At 35.6% G+C, this 15,487-nt stretch overlaps 2 protein-coding genes across 2 annotated transcripts; one reads left to right on the top strand and one right to left on the bottom strand.

The window, feature by feature from the left end:
- The first annotated feature begins 1,177 nt into the window (after positions 1–1,177).
- On the top strand, positions 1,178–5,023 carry rcvrn2 (recoverin 2). Its single transcript, XM_016549544.1, has 3 exons — positions 1,178–1,772; positions 3,992–4,103; positions 4,367–5,023. Exons 1-3 carry the CDS (start codon positions 1,392–1,394, stop codon positions 4,450–4,452), a joined length of 579 nt encoding a protein of 192 aa, XP_016405030.1. The 5' UTR covers positions 1,178–1,391; the 3' UTR covers positions 4,453–5,023.
- A 2,071-nt stretch (positions 5,024–7,094) lies between these two features.
- Positions 7,095–15,486, bottom strand: LOC107737907 (germ cell-specific gene 1-like protein). Its single transcript, XM_074560172.1, is given in 7 exon segments — positions 7,095–7,532; positions 8,763–8,874; positions 8,984–9,136; positions 9,292–9,339; positions 11,066–11,254; positions 12,464–12,877; positions 14,959–15,486. Coding segments are annotated over 6 exon segments (1,071 nt in total). The 5' UTR covers positions 12,660–12,877; positions 14,959–15,486; the 3' UTR covers positions 7,095–7,159.
- Between the last annotated feature and the right edge of the window lies 1 nt (position 15,487).

Here is a 15,487-nt window from a genome sequence, read left to right on the forward strand (position 1 = left end):
CAGAAGATAAAACAAATAAACCTTATTTTTTAAGCCATCTATTCAACCTATCTGATGTTGCCATTTGTAAACTTTAGTAAGAAACAATGCGTCAAGCTGAGGAAAAATAAGTACGTCTCTACATCAAGGCCTCTATTTAAACATCACAAAAGGCCAGTTTGTTTGTCTGGATGCCGCTGTCTGTGCCAAAATGCTCTGATGTCACATTAAAGAGGACTAAGACTGTCAAGCAGTTGAGGACATGACTGTATGTTAAGGACTTTTTGTTACTGACATTACTGCGCTTTTCATTTAAGGATAAGCATAGTTTCTATCGCTTATAGTAATTAGTGATATCAGTCAACTGTGTGATCCAAACAAAATATGAGGGCAAAAAAAAAAAGAAATTTGCACCCAAGGATCTCTGGAGTTAAGCTAAAAAGTTAATTAATTGAGTGAAAAAACAGTACAATTACATCTTTATATGATAAATTTGATCATTTTTTAAAATATGCTATTTGTAACAATAGCTGGAAATGACACTATTATGTAACTCCATGCAGTATATAAATTCATAGACACACCTTTTGCTAAGAAAAACAATATTATGCAGTGCAAAACCATACTGATTTGTGCAACGTTTTCTTGATCATCTCAAATCCATTTTGCAATTTCAACAAAACCTAAAATATTAAATAAAAGATGTTAGATAGCTAAATACAGTAGTGTTACAATAGTTACAATGTACAGTAATGTTACAATGACATGTAAGTGAACAACATTCAAAATAATGCTTGATACGTCACCCAAACTAAATGCTTAATTCATAAGACATAGCATAGATATGATCAACAAGCTTAAGATGTAGTGACAACTGGTCATTTGCCTGGTAAAGCTAAAATGTATGCTTCATTTGTTAAATGTTCTGTTCTGTGTTCTGGGTTATTATTGTAATCATTTATGAAAGGAGACAGTCCCAAGCTGTTGATTTGGGGCACAGAGGCTCAGCCACGTCAAATCCCTCTTTAACGACTTAAACCTGCATTCAAAGGTAACAGCCTAAGTTCACCTGCCCCACCCTCACTCACTCACCCACCCATCAGCATCCAACGTCATTGATCAGCGGTCGTTCTTCCCTTTACATTTGAGAGCTTTACAACGGGCGCTGTTCTTCCTCTTTTAACACTTGGGTGTTACATCTATCAATCCGTCTGTCTATCATTTCTCAAAAGGAGAACTGAGCACCAAGATTTTATGGGACATTAATTACAGGCACCCAACAAAAGAGACATTCTCTGGGAACATCTCAGCAAGAGCAGCTACATAATATAGTGTATCTCTGGTTGGGAAAGGAGGACCTGACGAACAACACTTCCTGAAGCCCTGCCTGTGCTCTCCACCAGCAGCCAAAAATGGGGAATGCCAAAAGCAGCGCTATGTCCAAGCAGATCCTGGAGGATCTCAAACTCAATACCAAATTCTCAGAGAATGAACTGTCACAGTGGTACGAGAACTTCCAGAAGCAGTGTCCGTCTGGCCGGATCTCACCAGACGAGTTTAAAAAGATCTACGAACGCTTTTTCCCAGACAGTGATGCCGCATCATACGCCCAGCATGTCTTCCGCTCCTTTGACACGAATGATGATGGAACGTTGGATTTCAAGGAATACATTATTGCTCTACATATGACATCAACTGGAAAGACGGAGCGGAAGCTGGAGTGGGCCTTTTCACTCTTTGATGTTGACAAGAACGGCTACATCACCAAGTCAGAAGTGGCAGAAATCTGTCAGGTTGGTCAAACGTTGGTGAACAAGTCTTCATTTGTGGCACTGTTGTGTGGCTTCCCTTCAAAATCATAGCATAAATGAGTGAGTTTGATATTTATGTAGGGAAACCGGGGCTAGTTGTCAGTTTTGCTAAAGATAAAAAGATTATTGAATGCATGTTGATCTTTTGTGACAACATGCCCCTATATACAGGGTATACTGTCACACTGTATGTTGTCACACAAGGGCAAGTAGTCACAATGGAACCTGCCATTGATTGAACAGCCTATGACATCGACATTTAAGTAAAACAATTGTCAAATGAGAAGACAAATGAGAAGAAAGAAAGAAAGAAATCATTAAATTACATAAACACATGTGACATGCTCAGACAAAAATGTGACAGTTTACCCCAACCAGATATTTATGATAAACACACTTGTCCTAAAATCACAGTTAAACATTTTGGTTAAACTCTGCCTTAATTATATAGATGACTCTTTTCTAAATGTATCCCAGTTTGTTTTTTATAGTGTTCTCTTGTTTACAGCTGTTACAAATGTTTTAGAAACCAAATTCACAAACTGTTACTAAAAGAAGTTTATTCAAGAGTAGTTGTATACTTCTTTTAACCTTAAAATAACTAAGTGTACTATCACTTTCTAATTTGTATGTACTTTGTAGTTGTACACTAGTTGTGTACTCAAAGTTTACTGCTGTGATTAAAAGTATATTAGTATATATTAGTGTATTAGTTTAGTGTTAAATGTAGGACTAGGTGTGTGAGAGAAAACAGGTGTGGGAAATGTTAAAAGTATGCTTTAAAGTATACTTCTATAAACTACAAAGTGGGCCAATTTAGTCCCAAATAGTATTGAAATAATACACTTACAAGTATACTACTAGTACTAGTAATATTACTACAAGCATATGTAAAAATATACTTGAACTTCACTTAAGTATACTTAATAAAATTAACTTGAAGTATACTTTTTTGTAAAGGAAATTAGTCTGATTTAGTCTGATTAGTCTGACAGTTTTGAAGAAGATGTTTGATACCAACACACATTTGTGTAAAGGGACATTTGACTCAAATCCTTATAGTTACTAAAATACAGCCCTTGTGACAACTTGCCCCAGTCTCTCTTATATAGTGCTCATGCTAATACATTCTAATCTTTTTCTTGATCACGTATCACATATTCTGCATTTAATCACTGAACCAGACATCCAATTTTCCCTCTATTCTCTCTCTGAGTTTTGTTCAGTCAGAAGAACTGAACAGACAAAGAATACAAGGCCTCAGTAAAAAGAAAGAAGCCAAATGTCTTATGAGCTTTGACTTAACGAGCCATTGCCTTGGAGCATGGCTAATGCAATCGGTTGAATCCCAGAATAATTCATCCGATAAGTGGGTTGCAGAAGTCACAGTAAACCGTGGGAACGTGGCTTAAATTGCACATTATATATCCAGCAAGACAAACACAAGAAAAAAAAAAGTTTCTTCTATGTTTTTTATCGAGCAGGAAAAGAGTCATACATCAGGTTGAGAAGTTAAGATACAATATAGAATCAGGGGATACAGTTTCCTTTTCGTTGCATTGTTTACTAGTTTAAGGCATTTGTGGATGCATCAAACGGTTATCCTAACACAGCTACACACCATTAGGTCAGATCAGCATTTGACCTTATGCTCAGGCTTTGTGATCACTAGTTTGGTGGTTTATAAGTATAAATGTCACTGTCATCATGCCAGTGACTGGATGCAAAAGAGCATTAAAGACTGAGCTGTGCTGAGGCCATGCAGTGTGTGTTTTGGCAGGAACTTTGGCACTGCCTCTAATCTGTATTATTCTTACGTGTCCTATGCGTTAGAGATAAACATCTCCTCGGCTCACTGCTCCAGGTCAGCTGTGGTCAGGAAAAACTAAAGTCTATGTAGATGACCCTTGGCATTAGTGGTCCTAATCTATGATGATAACCTCCAGACCAGCATTATCAGAAGATTTGGCACTCCAATTAACTAATGGATGTGGCTGGCTGTCACAGGGATTTGGGTAAAACATTAGGTTGCCTGTATTGAGATGAGGTGTTTAGTTTTGGTGTGTTTGGGGAAAATGCTATGGCAATTGGAAATGGTGGCTAGACTATATTATTAGTATAAAATAATTACACACACACACACATTTGGTGTCTTTCCTCCCTCCTCACGTCCACTTTTCTCCCATCTTGTTGAACCTCAGGCTATCTTTAAGCTGATCCCCAAAGATGAACAGGAAAATCTTCCTGCAGACGAGAACACTCCTGAGAAGAGAGCAGACAAACTGTGGTCGTTCTTCAATAAAAAAGATAATGGTAATGTTATGTTTTTTTATTTTTTTTATATAACCTTTTAGTGTTCATATATATCATATGTATTATCTAATATCTGTCATCCATGGACACACGATAAAAAATTTAAGTGTGTTATTTGAATATATGGTTGCATTTCCTACCTTTATTACAAAGCAAATATGGCGCCATGGTAAAGTAATGTCAAAAGGCTGCTGTTAAAAGACTGAATATGTGAGTTTGTCCAATAACATTGAGTGTTGTCACTCTTTCTATTTTTCTTTCAGAGCGATTGGCTGAGGGTGAGTTTATTCAAGGCGTTCTTGACAATGAAGACGCGATCCACCTTATTCAATATGAGCCCAAAAAGTAATAACAAAACAAGAACAAAAGCACTGTATTTTGCTGTCATATCATTTCCTTTGGCCATGTGCTTTCCCCCTTTTTCTTTTTTCCCCATTTTGTTTGTTTTTAACTTTTACCCCTTTAACCTGGGCAGATCGGTCCTGTTTCTTGTATTAGTGCGACATGAATCATTTTGTAAATATTTGAAAGCCCATTAACTTCAATATGTTTCGAGTGAGTTGTGATAGACAGAATGAGGATAGATTAAAGTGATAGTAAAATGTCGCATCTGGGAACATTTATGTCGACCGAAGAAGAGTTTCTGGCAGATGAGATTATGATACTCTTGAGCTGAAAGCAAACATTTTCTTTATGAATCAAAGCGAGAACAAAATAATTCATGTTTTTCTTGTAAAAGAAGTAAAATACAAATGAAAGCCAATAAAGCCACTAGGCTGTGTGGAAAAACAAAAAAAAGATAGGCTAATTTCGTTCATATTTATCCAGAATGATAGTACAATAACGTTTGCCATTTATATTATGCAAATCTGGTTTTTGATGTCAACTGCTGTGGAATAAAACTGACACTGTAAAAGCTACTAAGAGTTTCACTTTTTTGAGTCTGTATGTGTGAATTTGTGCGTAATTGATTCGGTGAGGTGAAGAGTTCAAGTGAACCGCTGGAATGGGCAAGCACATTTAAAGCAGCCCTATGTAACTTTTTCTGTGTTCAAAATTTGCAAAATGTATATAATGAGCGAGTACATCATGAATTCATCTTCCAAACCGCGTTTTTGTCTTATTCCGAATCACTACAGTACACTTATAATAAGTACTTATATTTGGACTATTGTAGCCTGGTCGGGTCGTCACCGCTGCGGAGTAACACATACCTGCGTGAATCGCCATAGACATAAACTTAGAGAAGTAGCTCCGGTTGGAATGTTCTTCCGCGGGATGTGTGCAGTTCTGTTTATTAACCGCTAGAGCGCCAAAAGTTACATAGTGCTGCTTTAATCTCTAACGGTCTGCTAGCGGGCGAGAGGTTTAACAGGCCTGTGGCAATATTTATCCATAATCCTGGATTATCTTTGTGTGTGTCAATGAATGGCAAAGTTGGGCCAGATATATACTTTATGCACACAGGTAAATGTGAGTCCGTATATGAGTAGGTTTGCAATATTTTGTCGGAGAAAGTCTGTTAAAATCTTGATAAAACCGTTCGTTCCCTCAGTGTCAAATTAGGATTACTGACATAATCGCCTGTCCAACATCAAAGCAAAGAAGACTTTTCAAAATATCCAACTTCCCTCTGTCCATTTCTCATTTTGAATCTCTTTAATATATCATCTTCTCCTTTGTTTTGCCATATTGAATATTTGTCATAACTTAAATTAAAGACAATAGATGGAAATACAAGGAACACTAGGAATTAAAGACAACAGATGAAGATACAAGGGACACTTGGAATATCACATTGGACAACAGTAAATGCAAGGAGCCCACTTTATAGTAAGTGTCTTTAACTGCTATGAACATACATTTAAATTAATCATTTGATACAATGCACTTATTATGTACATGCATATTTTAACATTGTATTTATATTTAAAAACACCTTCCTGTAATTACATCTATAATAAATTTTTGTAGTCACATCAATAATTACAGTGTTGACCCTACCCCTACACTTTCTAACGATACCACCAAACCTGCCCCTAACCTTAACCATATCCCACCTCAGTAGCAGCAAAACTGTTTTGCTATGTGACATAAACACAACAGGTACACTGTTGACATAAGTGTATTAGTTAAAGACCTATATAATGTAAGTAATCCAAAAATTGCATAATTCTTACAATATCATTGACTATATACTCTGCTCTACTCTCAGAAGTGAGAGAAAACCCCATAGCACAAATAATCACACCATTTGATGGTTGCAACAATTCCACATTTAGTCGATATTTCAAGCAATTCTTTAGAATTTTTACATTAACATTTACATTATTATTTTATTTTTATTTATTTATTTTTTATGATTCGTTATGGTTTGGGTGTCAATTCTAAACCAAATAAAAGAAAAAATACAATACAGCAGAAAATATGAGATATAATAAAACCTTTTGGTTAAAATATAACATGAAAATAATACAGGCTTTGTGATCTGACAATATCTCAGTATAATCCACTCAAAAGTCTCTTATACCTTTCAAAAAATAAATGAAATTTTCCTAAATCCTCACACTTGGAAATCCACTCACACACATAGGGTGACACTTTTCTCACACCCACTGAGTGTCTACATACAATATCTCATACTGACTGAATTTCAGCCACAGACATACCTGAAAAATCATTTATAAAGACATTTAGCATAGACAGTTTTTGCTCGTCAGTCAGTTAATCAGGCAAACAAAACATACAAAGCCATTGTTATAAAAACTACAGGAATATTTCACCCAAAATTAAAATTCTGTCATCATTCACAGGTCAATCCAAACCTGGATGAGTTTTTTTCTTCTGTGGAACATTTAAAAAAAAACATTTTCTCCATCCACTGGGTATCTGAGGTAACCAAATCTGTTTGATTACTAACATTCTTCAAGTTATTTTCTTTTGTGTTCCACAGACGAAAGAAAGTAACTTAGGTTTGGAATGACATGATGAGGACTAAATAATGACAAAATTTTCATTTATGGGTGAACTAGCCCTTCAACTCACATCATCCAAGATTAACAAGGAGAATCTATTCCATTCATGGCCTCCTTCATCTCATCCATCTCTCTCTCGCAGTCCTCACACGAATCTTGTCCGCATCCTCCAAACAGTACCAGGGTGGGCACATCCCTCTCTTGCACCAGTCCCATGCTCCCATCGGATGCCCACATAGAGTCTATCATCCCATTTGGGCACTGTAATAGGCCGCTGACGGAGTACAGCCCGCCACCTGAGACCACCTCATCATAGGACGGAGCGTGGCTTGTAGCACGGGCCTACTCTAATCGAAGCCTCTGGCGGTGACGTTGCTCAATGACTGTTTTTGTGTAAGAATTAAGGGTCATAACTGCAGAACACATGCAGCAGCTGAAAGACACCCATGCCAGCCTTAGAGTCGAGAAGTGAGTGAAAGAACCATGCAAAAGAAAGAGGAAAATTAGACGAGAACTTGTCGAGAGAACTTTGTCAACAATCAGTGAACTATTTCTCAATTCTGAACACACCGAAATATATGTTTTGTTTTGTTTTTTTGCTAATATTTTGATATATTCAAACTGGCATTTAGCATCATGGATGCCTAACCTCAGACAACATCTCTTTCATATTTGAATATATATTTGCAAACTTGAATGAGATGTGAAAGCTATGGCGAAGGGGAAGATTTTCAGTGAATAATAGATTTTAAATTTAAGTCTGTTCCTCACACAAAATTATTTTATGCTTTCGGGACTTACAATATCACATCCTGATTAGTAATTGTGGGTTATTTTTTATACATAATGTTTGCACATATAGTTTTATGTTTGTAGTATACAGATGTATGACAGGATCTAAGACATAAAGGCATTTACATAAAAAAATCTTTACAATCCAATATAATATAATATAATATAATATAATATGTATAGCTACTATTATTTGGATATTTCTAATTAAATGATGATTAAATACAGAATTTGATTTCATTATTAACATTTTTAAGTTCAGGCTTTGGTAAATGATGAAAAGAAACCTGTCGAATACGGCACCCAAAAAAATCACACAGAACTTAATGAAACATTTATGAAAAATTACTGTAGGTAAATGCATATAATGAATGTGAAAGCACTAAACACATTTAAATACATAAAATGTATGACAGGATCTAAGACATAAAGGCATTTACATATAAAAATCTTTACAATCCAATATAATATAATATAATATGTATAGCTACTATTATTTGGATATTTCTAATTAAATGATGATTAAATACAGAATTTGATTTCATTATTAACATTTTTAAGTTCAGGCTTTGGTAAATGATGAAAAGAAACCTGTCGAATACGGCACCCAAAAAAATCACACAGAACTTAATGAAACATTTATGAAAAATTACTGTAGGTAAATGCATATAATGAATGTGAAAGCACTAAACACATTTAAATACATAAAAACAGCTTATTAATTCCACAGATTCAATGAACCTGGAAGTATTCATTAACATTTCTACAATATTCGTAAACATCTACATAGTTCATACGAACAAACTTCCACTTTAATCCAATCAGAATCAAGTCAAACTTTACTACACATAAACTGGATGAAAATGTAATGTGTAAGTGTAAGTGCACTCACGCAAATGACCAGCCGTAGTCCCACGTCTGAGGTCTCCAGTCTTTGGGCCCCACAATCACAGTTAGCTGAAATACAGTAGTGTACATCATATGAGCCACCATCCCTAACAGTCCTGAAAGAAAAAAGTAGGGGGAAATCAAAATATTATACATTAACAATAATTACCAAAGACTGCAATACCAAAATGTGCCACAAGAGAGAACCAAGGACCACTATCTTACCTGAGAGCACTGTACATATGGCTGCGAAAGCGTTGATTTTGAGTGCATGCATTTCTTTATGAGCACACAGCACTTCCACCCACATGAGTAGAAAGCCCATGCCCAACAAACTGATGTACATGAACTCAGCAGTCATTGACAACCACAGAACACCTGCAGCAGGCAGAGAGGAGCACATGCACACAGTTCACTATATGAGCACATACTGTATAAATACAGAAAGCCTTGCAGGCACAGATACACCTACACACATCATTGGTTATATCATTCTGCAGAAATCATTTCATGCACACACACTGCACTCTCACCATGAGTCTCTCCAGGAGTAAGATCCAAGAACCGACGACATCGTTCTCCTGTAATGTAGCAGAATGAACAAGAATACCAATGGAATCCAATGTCTGACACACTCAATGATATGATTATTTTAAAAAGCGTTTAAAAATTGGCACGAATATCAGAACTTTGATGTCATTTTTTCAAAATTCTAGTCACAAAACTCACAACCAGTAATCAAAATGCATATTTTCAAAACTCTAAGACATTCTCCAAATGAGTAGATACAATACACATAAACCTAAGTTCATTTGTTCATTTTACTATATTCACCTATTAAAATGACACAACATAACATCAAAGTATCACTATTTCAAAAAGCAATTCACACATTGCATCTGAGATGACTGTCTATTCATTTCATTACAATGATCTAAATGTCAGTTTAAAAAACTGCCCAGAATTACTCTTAAAGGGATAGTTCACTCAAAAATTAAAATACTGACATTATTCACTCACCTTCCACTTGTTCTTAACCTGTATGAGTTTCTTTCTTCTGTTCTTCAGCACAAAAGAAGATATTTTGTCGGTTGATGGTAGTCATTGACTTTCATAGTATGGAAAAAAAAATACTAAGGATGTCAATGGCTACCGTTAACTGTTTGGTTACCATCATTCTTCAAGATATCTTCTTTTGTGTTCAACAAAAGAAAGAAACTCATACAGGTTTGGAACAAGTGGAGGGTGAGTAAATGATGACAGAATTTTCATTTTTGGGTGAACTATCCCTTTAATGCATAGCTTTGTGGAAACTGACAAACCAGATTCCATGTTATGATCAGGAACGTTTCATGATAATGAGATCCAGTGTCAATTACTGTGGAACATGGACCAACAGGACTACATTGTCTATGGATGTAATACTTCATCTTCATTCTGTTCGAGACGCTGTTTCTATGGTCCCCATGCACAGCGATCTAAATTAATGTTCCTTTAAGTTATTTGAACCAATGATTCTGCAAGTGTAAGGTTTCTTTAAAAATATGCATGCACAATGCAATGTTTTGAACACTGGAAAATCTGTTACAAGTGATGATGTTTTGTCTAGAGTTTTGAAAAATGACATCAAGGTTCTAAAATTAGTGTCAAAAGGATTGTAAAAACTGTAATGTAATGAAAATGGGAATAATTACATTTAAAAATTACATTTGTGTCATTTACTATCATGACATGTTAGTTCAAACTCTTACTTTCATGAAGTACAAAAGAAGGTATTTCACAGAATGTTCATGCAGCTCTTTTCCATAAAAGAAAAGAGTACGGTGAGTGTACCAGTTACGACGTCAATATTCACAAATGCTATTGTTTAGTGCAGGGGTTCTCAACCTGGCCCTCAAGATTCATTTTCCTGCAGAGTTTAGCTCCAACTCTAAACAAACACACAAGGGTCAGGGTCTTCGGGATTACTATAAAGTTATAGGCAGGTGAGTTTGATCACGGTTGGAGCTAAACTCTGCAGGAAAGTGGATCTTGAGGGCCAGAGTTGAGAATCCCTGGTTTAGTGTGACCAATTCACTAAATTTGACAATGAATTTGGTGGAATGAAAATGGACAACTTTCAGTTTCATTACAGGGGAATAAGCAGCATGAAAGTCCAGCATAACATTTCCTTTTGTGGTCCATAAATAAAAAGTACATGATTGGTTGGAAGCGACATGAGGGTAAGTAGATACCTCAGGGTGACAGAATTTTCATTTTTGGGTGAACTATATTGCTTTGATGTCTCTTGATGAGACATTTTCTTACCATCAGCATGTTTTTCACAAGACTCCCAAAATCCTGTGTGGAAATATCTGAAGGTATACTTGTCTTCTCCTGTCTCCCAAATGTAGTGCACTGCATTGGCCAATTGTCTTTGTCGAATCCTGGCAAGTTCCTCTCTTCGCTTTGGTAATAATGTTGGTAACGGGTTTTGAGGATCCGAGGTGGGGCTTTCTGAAGAGAAAAGAGGACAACCAATTAGCCTGACAGTAACCTGAATGAGTGTATGGTACAGTCACTGTTTGTATCATTAGTAGCATTTGTAGTACGTATGCATTAGTAGTGGGGATTTTTCATTGACTCTTTCTGCAGGCTACATTATTACGCCAATAGGTGACAACTATCTTTATGAATGAGCCATTCACTCAACCAATATATTGAAAACACTGACTGATAAATTCAGAAAAGAAACACCACCACTTCTGCTCAGAGATGTGCGAAGGTTAATTGTGTTTTCATTTAGTTTAAAACTATTTCCATTGGCAGGTCATTAGCCAAAACAAATGGCATCATTTTCTCTAAAATTTAAGATACTCAATTCTTAAAGGAACTGAAAAAAATGAAACTTTGCCCACTGAGGCCATCCAGGATGTAGATGAGTTTATTTCTTCATTAGAACAGATTTGTTGAAATTTGGCATTACATCACTTGCTCACCAGTGGAACCTCTGCAGTGAATGGGTGCCGTCAGAATGAGAGCCGAAACAGCTGTTAAAACATCACAATAATCCACAAGTAATTCACACAACCCCATCAATTAAAGTATTATGAAGTGGAAATATGCATGTTTGTAAGAAACAAATCCATTATAAAGACGTTTTAACTTTAAACTGTTGTTTCTAGCCAAAACACAAGTCCATAATCTATTCTAACATTTCCTCCAGTGAAAAAGCACCCAACTTGCAGTATTTCTTTAGAACAGTTTTGGATGGATTTTACTCGTAAACAGTGCTTGATCTTGTGCATTTTTCTCTCGTGATTCAGATAAGGCAACTTTTTCACTGGAAAAAGCAATATTATGGTTTTAAGTTAAAAGCGGCATAAAGATATACTTGTTTATTACAAACACATAGCTTTTTGCTTCACTGGAGTCGTGTAGATTACTTGTGGATTATTGTGATGTTTTTCTCAGCTGTTTGGATTTTCATTCTGACGGCACCCATTCACTGCATTGGATCCATTGCGGAGCAAGTGATGTAATGCTAAATTTCTCCAGATCTGTCCTGATGAGGAAACAAACTCATCTACATCTTGGATGGCCTGAGTACAAAGTTTTGGATGAACTATTCCTTTAAAGTCATACTTGCAATTGTGATGTTGGTTTGAATATCATCATGATTGTGATTTATCACAGGTAATATCAAACCAGAAGGCTATATCATACCTGTAGTGTAAGGTTCACTGTTGTTCTGTCCGCAGTTCTTCATCTTGACAGGTGAAAGGCAGAGAGGTTTGACCACCTTGTGCGTTCCTTCACACCAGTAAGACGTACAGAAAGCCAGCACAGATAAAGCGAGGGCAAGGGAGGTCAGGAAAAGAGAGACCAGGGAGCGAGAACGCCTGGACATGTGGTCCAACATGCTACCCAAAGGGAAGGAGCTGGTTTTATAAAGCTACCCAGAGCTGGTTTTCTAAAGGGCAAACAGGGATCAGTAACCAAGCACAAGAAATCTTTGGGGATGAGAATGAAATTGAGAAAATTATATAAAGCAGAAATGAGTAAGAGATCCCTGTGACAGATGGTAGGATAAATGAAGATGTGGATTTATTAAAGGAGAGGGTCAGATCAGGGAAGAACCTTAGTAAGAGAGGAAAGAACAACATATGTCACAGGCTTATACACTACACCTTGTTCTGGGCAGATGATTATTATCCAAACAAACATTAAATTAAATTAAATAAAACTTAAAGAAAATGGAAATGTCCTTTAAGAGTTCTAAAAGGCATATTACATTAAACAGACAGACATTTGTGTGTTGCTTCCTGGCATAAGTATATCATTATATGGATTATTATTTTAATATTTGATATTTTAATTTGTTTTATATATTTTATATGGAGTCATAATTTTTTTTCTATCACCAATTGCTGTAACACAAATAATCACTTTAATCTCATTAAATTGCTTTATTAGAAATTATTTGAGTTGTTTATATTTTTGATTTATGAAGCTTTGAAAACCATAGGCATAGGTCAATAAATTCCCAAAACTTTCTTTACTGTAAATCGGATCAAACTAAGGACCCTTACGATTATTTACTATTGCTTCTTCTCATATCAGTCATAATCAGTTCTGCTCATAAGTTTACATACTCCTTGCTGAATATTCAAGATGTTAAGAATTTTAACAAAAATAAGAGGATTATATATTTTTTATGTTATTTATCTTAATAATGTGTGTTGCTAGCTGGATGATCAATGACTGTTTGTTTGTTATGTGATAGTTGTTCACAAGTCCCTTGTTTGTCTGGAGCAGTTAAACTGCCCACATTTCTTTAGAAAAATCCTTCAGGTCCTGCACATTCTTTAATTTTCTAGCATGTTTTAACCCTTTCCAACAGTGACTGATATTGAGATCCATCTTTTCACACTGAGGACAGTTGAGGAAATTATACACACCTATTACAAAAGGTGAAAACGTTCACTGATGCTCAAGATGGAAACACGGTGCATTAAAAGCTGGGGATGTAATCCTTTGAATAGGATGATGTGTACATTTTTCTTGTTTTGTTTAAAGAATATCTTTTTTGCACTATATATTTAGTATTTGGTACATATTTGGCACTTCCCTTCAAAAGCTAAATGAGATATATGTTTCCCAGAATATAAAATAAGTTCGGCCCCAATTATCCAATTCAAAACATTTACAACCACATTTACTGTACATATCGAAAAAGTCTCGCATCTCAAAAGCATACAGTCACTATTGAAACAAGTTCAGATATGTTGAAGATGCTAGAAAACCAAGTTTTTCAAACTGCTCAGGACAAACATCTGTTATGTTAAAATGCTTATTCAGGACAGTACTAAAATAAAAAAAATAACATGCAATTTTTATGATCCCTCTTATTTTGTTCAAATGATTCATATCTTCCATATTCTGCAAGGGGTATGTAAACTTATGAGCAGAACTGTATAATCAAACGTGTTTACGTAATGCTGAATAAATGATGTGGAACTATTTTTTATTTTCCCTAACGCATCATCCAGTACAGCCCTGAATGGGATTAAAAATGAGAAAAGGAAAGAGGGAAAACGAAGGATTACGTTTGAAGTTACGTGATGAAATTATTAGTTAAGCTCTTGCATTAAGTCTAACTTTACTTGTAATCCTCTAATAATCTGTTTTAATCTGTTTGGGCTTTGTAGGTGTGCATGTGTGTTTTTTTTGGGTTTTTTTTAACTCTTTTAAGGATACTTATATATTTATCCTTTACATAAAATATGGAACATTCAATTAAATATACACACATATATATACATATCTGAATAAACCTGACTACATTACTGCAGGTTACATTAACAAAACTCGTTTTCAATGGTTAGATCAACTGGAAATAGCTTTTTAAGGCAACAGCTGCACATTTCCACTTTTTACAGTTTATTGGAATATAGAGACTAAATTTTACAATTATTTTAATGTTTTTGTAAGCGATATGAAAGACAAAATGTCTGCTAATCAGAACAAATGCTTGAATCAATCATTTATTTGTTAATAGTACCAAAAGGTTTAAAAGGTTTCTCCTTTAAACTGCATCATGATCTGAAAGCAATACCTTTTACATGTTACATTATTATATATGCAGAATTGAGAATGAAATTGAGTGGTTTTACAAGAAAATCAACAATTATTCTGCATTAAAAAAAGCTTATTTTTACCTGTGCACATTAATCTTCTTACATGTCCATCGTAATAATTTCTCCCTATTCGATCCATTAATTTTGATCTTTTTCCACCTTCTGTGCAGTTGTTAAATACAGAAGGTCCTTGTCTCTTTGATTCAGCATGCAGTTTCTCTCCTTATCCTTTCGCGATTATTTCTGCTTTTCCTCTTTTTTGGTACAATCCTGCCCAAATCTCCTCCTTTTCCTGCCTTTCCTTGTAAATTGGTGTCACACTCTACCAAGAGCATCCATAATCCCTCTTCAGTCCATCTGTTAGCGCCGTCTCCATCTTTCTATCCTGTCTTCTTTCACATTGCTCTCTCTGTCCCACCTATTCTTCACACCCCTGTACGTCTCTACCACCCCTTACATGTGACCTGTTCTGTCCTGGGACATTACCCACCCCTCCTGTGAAAAGTAATCACGCTGTACTTCTGAGAATCACATATTGTCCTTGTCCCTGTAAATCACTTCAACATGAGCTTAAATATGAAAAACATCCATCAAAATTTGTTGCTAAAGG

Source organism: Sinocyclocheilus rhinocerous, unplaced genomic scaffold, assembly GCF_001515625.1.
Source record: "Sinocyclocheilus rhinocerous isolate Xijiao unplaced genomic scaffold, SAMN03320098_v1.1 scaffold4662, whole genome shotgun sequence".
In the NCBI taxonomy this organism is placed as follows: domain Eukaryota; kingdom Metazoa; phylum Chordata; class Actinopteri; order Cypriniformes; family Cyprinidae; genus Sinocyclocheilus; species Sinocyclocheilus rhinocerous.

Bases quoted from the DNA above. Each gene is read 5' to 3' on its own strand.
- rcvrn2 (XM_016549544.1), top strand. From the start codon at position 1,392: ATGGGGAATGCCAAAAGCAGCGCTATGTCCAAGCAGATCCTGGAGGAT. The intron at 1,773-3,991 runs GTTGGTCAAACG...GTTGAACCTCAG, and splicing joins AAGTGGCAGAAATCTGTCAG to GCTATCTTTAAGCTGATCCC. The intron at 4,104-4,366 runs GTAATGTTATGT...TTTTTCTTTCAG, and splicing joins CTTCAATAAAAAAGATAATG to AGCGATTGGCTGAGGGTGAG.